At 38.9% G+C, this 12,127-nt stretch overlaps 1 protein-coding gene across 11 annotated transcripts in view; it reads left to right on the top strand.

Annotated features, from left to right (window-relative positions):
* Window positions 1–6,155, top strand: part of CCSER2 (coiled-coil serine rich protein 2) — a 139,340-nt gene extending 133,185 nt beyond the window's left edge. For 8 of the 11 annotated variants that reach the window (XM_014601690.3, XM_059729834.1, XM_059729837.1 and 5 more), the window contains one exon: window positions 4,088–4,303. In XM_014601690.3, the coding sequence (XP_014457176.1) occupies window positions 4,088–4,155 (68 nt within the window). In that variant the 3' untranslated portion in view covers window positions 4,156–4,303. Of the gene's footprint in view, window positions 1–4,087 lie in introns of all 11 variants that reach the window. The other 3 variants (XM_014601688.3, XM_014601689.3, XM_006272384.4) reach the window with 1 other exon arrangement.
* Window positions 6,156–12,127: the final 5,972 nt, after the last annotated feature.

Genomic DNA, 12,127 nt, shown 5'->3' with positions numbered 1-12,127 from the left:
GGTTTTCAGATGTCCATTCACATACTTTAACTCTAGAAAACTGAGGTTGTCTTTTCTAGTTAGTTACAGCTTATGGTTAGCATATGCTTGATTATAAACATCCTCAGGTAGTTTGGCACATAGTTATATAAGTAAATACACATTAGGTATGAACATTGACTTTGACTTTGTTTCCCTTTTTTATGAAACTACTATTTGCATCTATTAATCATCGGTGGAGTACAATCTGCCATACAAAATACATGCTCATATTTGTACTTTATGAAGTTAAATCTAAACTACTTACTAAATCTTTCTACCCTAATTCCACATGCATACATTTTGAGTGGTTCTTAAACTTCTGTATGTTCCTGTATCTCAGAATTTTGCCTCCTTTAAAGTATACAAACACTTCCCAAAAAGGAGAACACTTTGGCCAACATTATTTCCTTTTATGTAACATCTTTTCAGGAAAAATAGATTTTAGTTTGAGGTCCTCTGGTCTCCCATCTCGGCTAAATTTAATATTAGAAAAGTTGACCGAAAATCACTGGGATTTACTATTTAAACTGTAATTTGCATATCAAAACTGTTAATGCTATATTATTAGTGTAATAATAGCCCACTGAGGGAGATTCCTTACCCTCCATTAATGCTGACCTTGTGAAGAAACACCTTGAGAAGCTGGATACCTTCAAGTCAGCCAGCCCTGACAGTTTACATCCCACGGTACTCAAGGAGCTTCAGCCCCTAGCACAGATCTTCAAGAACTCCTGGCGCTCTGGTGACATGCCCGAAGATTGGAAGAAGGCCAATGTGGTGCCTATCTTCAAGAAAGAGAGGAAAGTGGGTCCAGCAAATTATAGGCCCATCAGCCAGACCTCTATCCTGGAGAAGGTCTTAGAAAAGATTATCAAAGAGGCCATTCTTAACAGACTGGCCAATGGCAACATCCTGAGGGATAGCCAGCATGGGTTTGTTGTGGGTAGGTCTTGATTGACCAATCTTATCCTTTTATGACCAGGTGACCTATCACCTGGACAAAGGAGAAGAGATTAATGTCATATATCTTGACTTTAAAAAAGCCTTCAATCTGGTATCCCATGGTCACCTCTTAGCAAAACTGGCCAACTGCAGCCTCAGCTTCACTATGATCCGCTGGCTGGGGAATTGGCTCCATGGTAGGAACCAGAGGGTAGTGGTTGATGGAAGTCAATTGTCGTGGTGCGCTGTGACCAGTGGGGTCCCTCAAGGCTTTGTCCTTGGGCCTATACTATTCAATATCTTAATTAATGATGTGGACATTGGTATCAGAAGCGGTCTGGTCAAGTTCGCCGATGACGCCAGACTCTGGGGTAAAGCATCCACAGCTGAGGACAGGAGGGTGATCCAGGCTGATCTTGACAGGCTCAGGAAATGGGCGGACGAAAACCTGATGGTGTTTAACACCGAAAAATGTAAGGTTCTCCACTTTGAGAAGAAAAACCTGCAGCATGCTTATAGGCTTAGCAGTGCTACACTGGCTAGCGCTATAGATGAAAGGGATTTGGGGGTCATGATTGACCACAAGATGAACATGAACCTTCAAAGTGATGCTGCAGCTAGTAAAGCAAGCAAAACACTGGCTTGCATCCATAGATGCTTCTCAAGCAAATCCCAGGACGTCATTCTCCCATTGTACTCAGCCTTGGTGAGGCCGCAGCTGGAGTACTGTGTGCAGCTTTGGGCTCCACAATTCAAAAAGGATGTGGAGAAGCTTGAAAGGGTGCAGAGGAGAGTCATGCGCATGATCAGAGGTCAAGAAAACAGACCTTATGAGGAGAGGCTGAGAGCCATGGGACTCTTCAGCCTGGAAAAATGCAGGCTCAGGGGGGATCTGGTGGCCACCTGTAAGTTTATCATGAGCGCTCACCAGGATCTGGGGGAACATCTGTTCACCAGAGCATGCAAAGAGATGACAAAGTCGAATGGTCACAAACTCATCCATGACCATTTCAGACTGGACACAAGGAAGAACTTCTTTACTGTCCGAGTCCCCAAGGTTTTGAATAGACTGCCGCCAAGGGTAGTTCAAGCACCTACTTTGAATGCCTTCAAGAGACATTTGGATGTTTATCTTGCTGGGATTCTATGATCCCTGCTGACTTCCTGCCCCTGGGGCAGGGAACTGGGCATGATGATCTTCTGAGGTCCCTTCCAGCCCTAATGTCTATAAATGATTGTACTTGCCTCTATTCCTAGAAGAATTGCTCAGTGAGAAAGGAAAGACTAGGACTACCACACTGATTTGGTTAGGTTACTGTATGGAATAGGAAAATACTTATTACAAACTTACATTTTGGTACTGTTCATCTCTCACTATGCAATCACATTTTTTTTTTTTCTAAAATCAGCAGTATTCAATGTATTTTAGTGTGTCTGCACTTAACTCTTTGTCCCTTGTTGATGTCACTGGTCCAACCTGTCTTGCCCTTGCTCAATAATAGAGTTGTTGACCCCCCCCCCCCAAAAAAAAAACAACCAACAACAACAAGCAAAACAATTCATTCAGGAGACTTCATTCTTCCTCCTCCTTTTGAATTTACCTTTGAAGGAGAACTGTACTAAAAGCATTCATTTTTTTTCCTATAAAAAAAAAAAAAAAAAATGGACCTACCTAGTAAAAGCTGATGAGTGCTGAGGTTCATGTTAGTAGAGCGAAGTGTCCTTTGCATATGTATTAGGTCTAAACAAACATATCTTTCTGTCAAGGCAGGGAAAAGATGGATGAGGGGTTTTTTTAAACAAAAAACATTGTTTCAGTGGTAATATTGATGAAAATGGGAAATAAACCCATTACAGTGAAGACTAAAGTGAGATGTTGATTCAGTAATTGAATAGCAAATGTGGCTTTGGGTTTACTGGAATAGTGTGTGACTGCATATTGTATACATGAAACACAAATAATAATTCTTTGTAAAACATTTATCATACTATTTCTGTTTCAGCAATCCTTAAAAAGGTACTTTGGGAGTAGTGGTCTCTTTTTCTGAAAAGGAAAAATTGAAAATTATCCAAGTCTGAAATTCGATGATGTTAAATTGTAATAGTTAAAGTGCAGTATGGTAGGTTTTGGGTTTTGTTTTGTTTTTTTTTTTAAATACTGTGAATAGCAGAATCATGAGGAATTATTTCAATATCCACATACAAATTTAAGGTTAAGAATGTGTTTGATTAGTGCACACGTTTATTTGTAAAGTCTCTCTTCAGGGAAGAACAAAGGAAAAATAGAAATGACCCAGAAAAGGTACTGACACATCTCATATTCATAATGCTAGATTCTACCTTCAGATAAAATGTAAAGTCTCCATTAAACCATGTTTATCTTTGGTGATTAATGTAGTACATAAAATGTAGCCTAAGATATACCCTGTAATGTCATTTTGTTGAATAGTGTCTATTTATCAGTTTATCTGAATGCCCTTCAAGATAAAACAGCTATATAATTCTAGTCAATAACCTAATTAGGACCAATTTATAACAAGTACTCTGTCCTCAGCTGGGCAAGAAAATTAAATCTTAGAAATTGTCTTTCTAAATGCACTACAAATACAAAATAGTACAGTAAATTCCATATTGTTACTTTTACAAATTTTTAAAATGGGTTAAAGGTGTTGTATAACTAAATAAATAATCATTATGGAGAAGATGAGCTGGATGCAGTCTAACAAAAATAATATTTTATTGGCTAATGCACTTGCATTTGAACTCACTACTTCTGGACATGACTTTATTGTGTTTTCTGCACTGCATTGCAAATAAACACACACGTTTATCTATTTAGTTGAGCAAATCTTTTTACATTTTGCACTGTAAATCAATAAATATATTTCTCTCCTTGTCGGTCTTTTTGTTTGGAGATGTGTATTGACATTTCTTTTTGTATGTTTCCAGTCCCACTTGGATGTATCCTATGAATCCACCTTTTCTGCCTAAATCAACTTTTTAAAATGCAAACTGGATATGTAAACTTCATTAAGCATTCAGTCAGCATATCTTGGTTTCAAAATGTTTTTAACTATACATGTCTTTAATTTAATATTATTAATATCATTTCTGTCTTTAACAGCCTCAAGTACTACAGCCTTCCAACAGCCTTCCCAATACCACAGACCTCGCCCAGGGAAAATTAATTAAAATGTCACATATTGAGGCCCCCAGTGAATACCATAAACATGGCCTGCATGAAAATGGTGATCATCAGAATAAAAATGCTGCTGATACGTCTCATGAAAATAGCCTGAATGAACAGAACCTTCTATTGAGTATACGGTTAGGTATAAAAGATCTGAATGAGAACGCATTTTTGACAGAAAATATGAAAGTTAAAAAGAGTGCTAAAGAACCTGGAGAGATGGCTAGTAATGAAGGTGGTACACTACAGTCTCATGATTCGTCTTTTCAGACACCTGCCCACTTGAATACAAGAAAGATGCAGACTAAGTTAGCTGTGAGAAGTAAACAGTTGTCCATGAGCCATGCCTCTTGGCCAAAGACTGTAAGAATTACAAAGCCCCCAAGCCAGAATGCTTTAGTGTCTCCTACAGTGGCTGTTCTTGAACCATCTCCAGCTTCCAAGGAGCCTGAAATACCACCATCAAGTAGTCCAATACACCCACAGCCAACATCCAGTCAGGCTAACCCGAAGAGTAAACAGAGCCAGAAAATGTCTAAACTTTGCCCAGCAACTGTTTTCTTGCTTAAATCTAAGCAAATAACTATCCCTAAGTGTTCATTTATATCTCAAGAGCCTCAAAACACCTCTTCCAAGACTAGCATCCCAAGGCCACTAACACAAAGAAAGGAAAATATGAAAAATCAGAACATCAGTTTGCATTCTGGGGATAGCTTGGCCTCTAATCGACATTCCCGCCTCCCTAAACCAAAGACGCATTACTAACGTGCACATCTCATTGAAGAGAGTCATACATCAATTTGCTTCCCATACATTGACTGCCTTAGTTAAGGCTTCTTTACAAAGAGCCTGTAAATCCTGAATTAATATTAAAATTAGCATCTTTCTATAATATTTGCCCAGTAGATTTTGACCTATTCTGAAGTTTAAACTATCAAATATCCAGATTCTTGTAAAAGATCAAAATTGTCCAACTATGTTCAAAGTTTGTTATCAATTGTTCTCAATTAAGAGAACTGCCCATCAGTTCTCTTCATTTAGTAAATGATGAAGCCTGCAATGACCATTACACACTTTACTGAGATGCTACACTGTGTATTTGTGGAGGAGAGAATGCTTGCAGAAATCATTTCTGGTCCTTTTTGGATTATCAGATAATAGAGTTACTAGTAAATCTCTAGGTTCTTGTTACCAATTAGGTTAAAGCAGTGGAATATTTTTACAGAGACTAAATCTATAAGGCTCTCTTTCTGGCCATAATTGTGACTCTGTATTCCAGAGGCCTATGCAAAATCTTCGTATTTATCAGAATAATCACACGTGATGTACATCATACATTTAATGTTTGTGGGGTTTTTCCTCTGTTATAATCAGAGAGTTACTGTGTTTGTTTTCTAGCTCATTTTCACTGTTCACAGATGGCAAGCAAGCAAATTGCACAGGGTGAAATGCATCTTACTATATAAAAATACCATCCATTCATGCATTACAGTAAACTGGTATGCTTAAAGTATGGTTTAGGTATTATTGAGAAAAATTTTGAAATACAATGCTAAGGATACTTGTGCACAAACCTGCCTGTGCAAGTGTTTGTGAATTGGTAAGTGATAAACCTCTGGGAATAAGGGGTATATGATACCTATGTTGAGGGTTCCACAATGTGCTTTAATTACAAACTTTTAATGTTATTGTACTACTTGTATTTATTGATTTCTGTTTAATATTGGAAGACTCTGAAGTACCTGACTTTAAATGTTTGCACAAAACTTTGCCCTATGTGTAGGGATTTGAAACTATTTTATGTAATAAAACTTGTTTCTGAAAACTATTTTTAAAAACCCACATTTGCTTTGAACAATCCTATGATGTACTAATCAGAGCTGGTACTTTAAGGAGTTTTTCAGAGATGTGTACTTTTTTTTTTTTGTAATTAATTTCTAAACAAGCTTGTGGTTAACTGGGAAGGAGCTGAATGGGGAAATAAAATAAGGAAAGACCTTTCTGCTCTGTAAATAAGTGTTCTTCTTTAAGGTAGTCTTGAAATATTTGACTCTGAAGAGGATGCCATGGGACTGTGAAATTTGTAAATGTAAACTATGGATTTAGGATGTGCATATCCAATAAAGTGTTCCAAAAATGTATCCATATGTCCCCAAAACCATGGCATCTTGCCCCTCAACCCCCACTTGACCTGAATCTGCATCAAAATCGGCAGAATTATTATTTTCAAAAACATTACTGAAAAAAAGAAACAAACCCCTAGAGCAGTATTTTGGACTTTGCAAAATGAAGATGTATTAAAGTGAGCTTTTCTAGGAAATAAACTGAGTATATATGTATGCATGCATCCACAGAAATCTTCACTCCTAAGCTTTATAGCTTCAGTCCAAGAATAGCTTCCCTGACGCATGCATGTCAAATGACTTGAGGCCAGATGCAAAAAAAGGATCCAGATGCAAAAACACCTCTTGAAATCAATGAAAGTTCAGGTGTCTCAGGCCCTTTAGGAGTTATCCTTTAAACTTTTCACTAGATAGTGTGCATCCACATAAGCTTAAAGCGCTCAGTGTTCTTTCAGCAAATACTGATCAGCTGATCTTTTCAATTCAGACCTGACTACATTTCTGAAACAAATTAGAACCATGGTTTTAGTCCTTATTTTAAGGCGAGAAAAACAAAGCACTATGGATTGTTAGTAAAGGTTAATAAAGATTGTTTGAATCATTCAAAATAGGATACAATGAAGAGACTACTGCTAGAAATACCATTAGAAAGAAGAGGTATGGAGGGTTTTTTGTTGTTTGTTTTTTTTCTCACTGCCTCCCCTCCTTGACCTCATAGCTGCTCTCTAAAACTGGAGTAGGTCTTTATTTTTGTAGGGGAAAAAAAAACTGACTTTCTTCACATCCATAAAACTGGCTCCTGACATCTGGCTATTCCTCCAGAGTTTGAAAAATGCTGATATTTCCATCGCACTCTTGGTTCACTTTCAGGTCTATATAGATTTTTAAAGCTGAATGCTGACTGTCCTTTATAGGAAAGGTTATTTTATTTTTAAAATATGTATGTTTTTGTCTAAAGAGAGACTATTTTCACTTTAAAAATGTTGTTGATGCGAGGTTATCGAATGGAATCTTGTCTTCCATTCCCATTTCCTCTCAAGTTTCAACAGGTCTGATCTAAGATGTTAGAGTTTAAATTTGCACCTTTACTGACTACAAAGGAACAAAGCAAAAAGCTCATCAAGGTTTTCATAAAATACAAGGTGACTCTTAAAAATAAATTCTATATTATATAATGTGCAGGACAATAAATAACAGAATCACAGAAAACTTTGCCACATTATATATTATATATAGAGCACCTCCACACTTTTACCTGAAAAGGGAAGTAATTAAGAAATAGAGCCAATGACTGTAGAGGTCTTATGTGGGATGTGCTAGCTCAAATTAATTGTTCTTGTGTTCAGTTTGTAATGGTTCATCTATCTAAACACAATTACATATTTTGGCTTTTAGGGCTTTAGCAAGGAAGGTTTATTGTATGTATAGTAAGTCTGGAGTATGAGGTAAACTTAATCAGTTAATGAGCAACTGGGAAAGAGATGAGGTAAAATTGAAGTCAGATTTTAGTGAGAGACTGAGTGGAAAATGAGGTTGCTGTATAAAACACTTAAAGCAGGGATAGGCATAAAAAACAACTTTCAGGTAATCTAGCTACCTTATGTAAAGTGGAGATGCCCTTTCAGTACTGGTGCAGATGATTCTAAACATAAATCTAAAGGATTAGACTTTAGACTGTTAGGTTTTAAAAATTTGTTTATGGCTGATTTTTTTTTTCATGCTTTTGGTGTCTCGGACATTCTTTTGTGCAATATTCACAGAAGTATTAAACTACTGTTTAGTGTGTGTATAAAGAGACAATTAAGTATTTAACAAGTGAACAAACACAAAAGAAAAAACAGAATTGCACTTTAAAGATGAGCTTTATTGCTTGAAGTTGTGCCTAAAATTATCTCAATGCCTCCTGTTGTGTGTGGCTTTTGTTTAAAACTAATTTCTCTGCTAGTGCTGTTGTTTCCAAGATATCATCTTCTCACAGAATTAATAATGTATTTAATTTTTGTTGTGAATTGATTTTTAGTTTAACCATGGAAGTTTAAGCATTTATGATGCAACTCAGAAGATTCCCCTTACCTGCTCCAAAGCTGGCATTTGAACTCTCTTTTGAAGCCAACTTTCATTGAAGTCTTTTTTTTTTAGCCCTTAGAATAATGTTCCTAGAGTGTATTGTGGAGGTATTAATGAAAAAAACATGTGCAATACTAATTCCTGGAGTTGCTGGAAACTATCATTTATGATAGCCACTGGGGAGAAAAAAATCAATGACTTCCCATAATATGGTGCTCATTAAAAGTAATTAAGTAAGGTAAGAAAGTGGTTCCCAAACTAAATTATAATACAGTGTAGCTCAACTAGACAGTATCATAAATTAGTTAATTTTACTCCATCTTTGATCTAAATGCTAATATGTTATATCATAAAGATGCTAGAGGACTTGAACATCATTTAAGTGGTTTATTTTATTTGCATGTCACTACCTTATACACCATGCATGTCCATATTCTGGTAGATGGCATGCTTCATAGGGTAGTTTGGAAGAGTTTTTGCACAGCATATAGTATTCATAATATGGATATTTTCCTACCATCAGTGGAAATCCACTGTTGAACAGGGCTTCCATATCTATTCTTTATCTCATTTGTAGCAACTTTCTCTGAGCAGAGTGGAATTTAACATGTGATCATGGTCGTAGGTGTTAGTTTTGTACTAATCTACAACCATACTAGCAAGGAAATTCAGTCACTGTTATGGTAAAGCTGCTCACTGCCTACCTAAGCATAAAAGCACCACGATAAAAAAAATGTTAACTCTGTGTTAGTATTTAAAGTCTTAAATTCAGTACTAGCTACAAAAATAGCATTAATATTATTTGCATTGTTGTTTTTCTTTCTTATTTTTTAAACCAGATTGGGAGTAAATACTGTATATTGGAATTTGCTTGTAAACTTGATTTAAAAACCTGTATGTAAAGATTCTTTCCTCAGTGTTGTTCTAGTGAATAAAAATATCATAATTATAACAAGTATCTGCTTTTTTTAGCATTCACGTGCTGATTTACTGCTTGATTCAATTGTGAATTTTCCCCATCAGAAAGTAGCGTTGTAGAAAGGAAAATGTGATGACTCTTGACTTCACTTCTAGAATTGTTTCTATGAATGGATTTGTCTTTCCCCTGCATCCCCACCCTGTCTCCCAACATGAATTGTCCCCTACTGATGAGGAATTTAGAATTTTTTCCTTAAGGATTTTTTTGGTTTTGTTTTTTAAAACAAAAAAGGAGAAAATGAAAAGCTAAGTTTGAAATTGTGCCAGGGAGCATGCTGGGAGGCCCCTCGGTGCCTCCCCAGCTCAGTGATCAGCCATGGGGGGACCCCGGGTGCCCCCCCCCGACCCAGGAGGCACGAGTCACCAAGCTAGGGAGTGCGGGGGGGGGACGGGGGGGGGTGCCCAGGCTGCTCCCCGGCAGAACTAGAAGTGAACCAGAAGTGCTTCTGGTCCATTTCCGGGTCTACTGCTGAGCACACTGGGGAGCCGCCCTATGCTGCTTGCACCCCAGCATCGCAGCATTCACGAGCCCCTGCTACCTAGAGGTATGTTAGAAAAAAAACATTTAAAGCTGTGCTTATGTCCAAATCGATTCGAAGGGTTCCAATTCAATTCGGAGAGATTAAAGGGGTCCTCTGATTTGATTTGGATTTAGAGATTTGGCCACCAAATCAGGCCAAATCTCTGCCAAATCCAATCGGGGACTGAAGCTTCACACAGCCCTAGCAGTCAATTGACCAGTCAATAGACTGGCTTGCCAACTCTAGATAGTAGGACTGTGCAAAATGCCTGCATTTCATTTCAGATTCGGCATTTTGGAGGGACAGTGATTTGTTTCAGTGTTTCAAATCACTGTCCTGTTTCATTTAAGCCAAAACTGTTTTGGAGCTGTTTCAGAATTTTTATGGTGTTTCGGCCATAGGCTATAATGGGGAATTGCAAAACTGCCTATAACTTTGTCATTTCTCGCTTGATGTGGATGAAACTTGTGGGTATACTAGCCCTTTCTGAGGCCATGAAGCCTGCCAAGTTTCAAGGAGATAGGTGAAGGGGCTTTTGCGAAACTGCACCTTGAACTGTTCAAAGCAAATGCGTATCACTTACCGGCAGCGTCAGCCTGCTGTCATCTCAAATGCAGATCCAGGGGCTTGCTTCCCCCAGGAGAAGCCTGGGACAGCCCCACCCCGGGGGCATGCCCCCACCCGGATCTGCATGCGGGACGACAGCAAGCTGCTGCTGCTGGTTGGAGCCAGTGCCAGCACTGGGTTCTTCCCAGCGCTTGGCATGGGCTGCACCAGACAAACTCAGGTACTGGCACTGGCCTCAGTTGGCAGCGGCAACATGCTGTCATCCACATGCTCTGCAGTCGGTGTGTGGAGCTTTAAAAAAAAAAACAACAGCTGTACACTCACCGTCTCTGGCAGCTGTGATTTTGGCCTTTGAGGGCTCGTGGCAGAGACCCCCTCCATGCAGTGGGGGGCAGCAGGGATCACCCTCCCACACCTGGCACCTGTGTGGCAGCTGCACCATCATACAGGTGCAGCGCAGCTCGGCAGGGCACTACTTGCTGCCTGGGAGATGGGGCAGCTCCAGCAGTCGCCCAGAGATCCTGGTTCAATCCTCAGCTCTCTGATCATTCCCCAAGCTTTTCCCGGGGGGGCATGGGCCCCTGGATATGTGTGGGGTTTCATCAGGCTGCTGCTGCCGGCTGGGGAAATAGCCCAGAGCCACTGCCATCACCAGGTCTGAATCCAAAACAAAACAAAATGGCCACCAAAATTTTGCACAGCCCTACTAGATGGTATACTTCTAGGAGTCCATGTTTTTAAAACCAATAACACAGTATTGCTTTTGTTCTAAAATGTCTAAGTTTATTATCAAGTTTCACTGAGACTTCAGCACAGGGTTAGGTAACGTTCTGAATTCAGGTGTGAACTGGTAGTTGGAGATGCCAGTGCTTTTCAAATGGCTTTGCAGTTCTCCCAATATTTGGATGTTTGGTGCAAATCTAAACTTCATTACTTTTTTATATAAAAGTTTGGCTATATGCCAGCAGAAACAATACATTGAGTTAGTTCTAAAATTGCAATAACAAATATTATCAAAGAAGTTTTATATTTGACTTAGGACTTTCAAAAAGAGTCCAATAAGATCTGGAGCACTTGGAAATGTCTACTATAAAATAGCATTCTATCCTTACAGAAATATTCTAAATGCTTAAGTCTAGATCCTGTTTCATAGCCATATAAGTACTGGTTTTGGCAATTGCAGACAGCTAACAATTAGGTTCCATGAGCTGTGTGGTTACCGAAGTGTCCATAAATCTAATGAGCATGCCTAATAGGCTACACTCTAGCTGGGCATGTGTGTGGCTCCATGCATTCTCCAAGTATGTGTCTAAGTCCTGAAATTGTACCTGGGTGCATAAGGCCATGATTTAGTGGGTTTGAGGGGGCCTTCTATGTTATGGCCCACTAAAGAGCTTAGGGGACTTAGTCTGGTTTAGGCTCCCCCTCACTGGCAGCCATCAGTTTCCCCTATAGTCTCCTCTTGAAGCTGAGATGCTGCATTTTGTAGTTTAACATTCAGTAGATATGGGAAAAGTGTGGACGTTTCTATCTTAGTGGGACTAAAGATCCTGGATTGAACCTAGGGGCCCAGTCTAGCTAGAGCAACAGCCCTCTTACTCAGCTACACACGCTCTGGCTTGTTTCCTTCTTCCTGGCTTCACATACCTCACCTCCTCACTCCTCTCCAGTTTGAAAAGGAATCCCAGAAAACGTTACATAATCTGGGCACATCTACA

Source organism: Alligator mississippiensis, chromosome 6 (genome assembly GCF_030867095.1).
Source record: "Alligator mississippiensis isolate rAllMis1 chromosome 6, rAllMis1, whole genome shotgun sequence".
Classification (NCBI taxonomy): domain Eukaryota; kingdom Metazoa; phylum Chordata; order Crocodylia; family Alligatoridae; genus Alligator; species Alligator mississippiensis.
The sequence above is the reverse complement of the archived record's forward strand: the minus strand, read 5'-3'. Positions and strand labels throughout refer to the sequence as shown.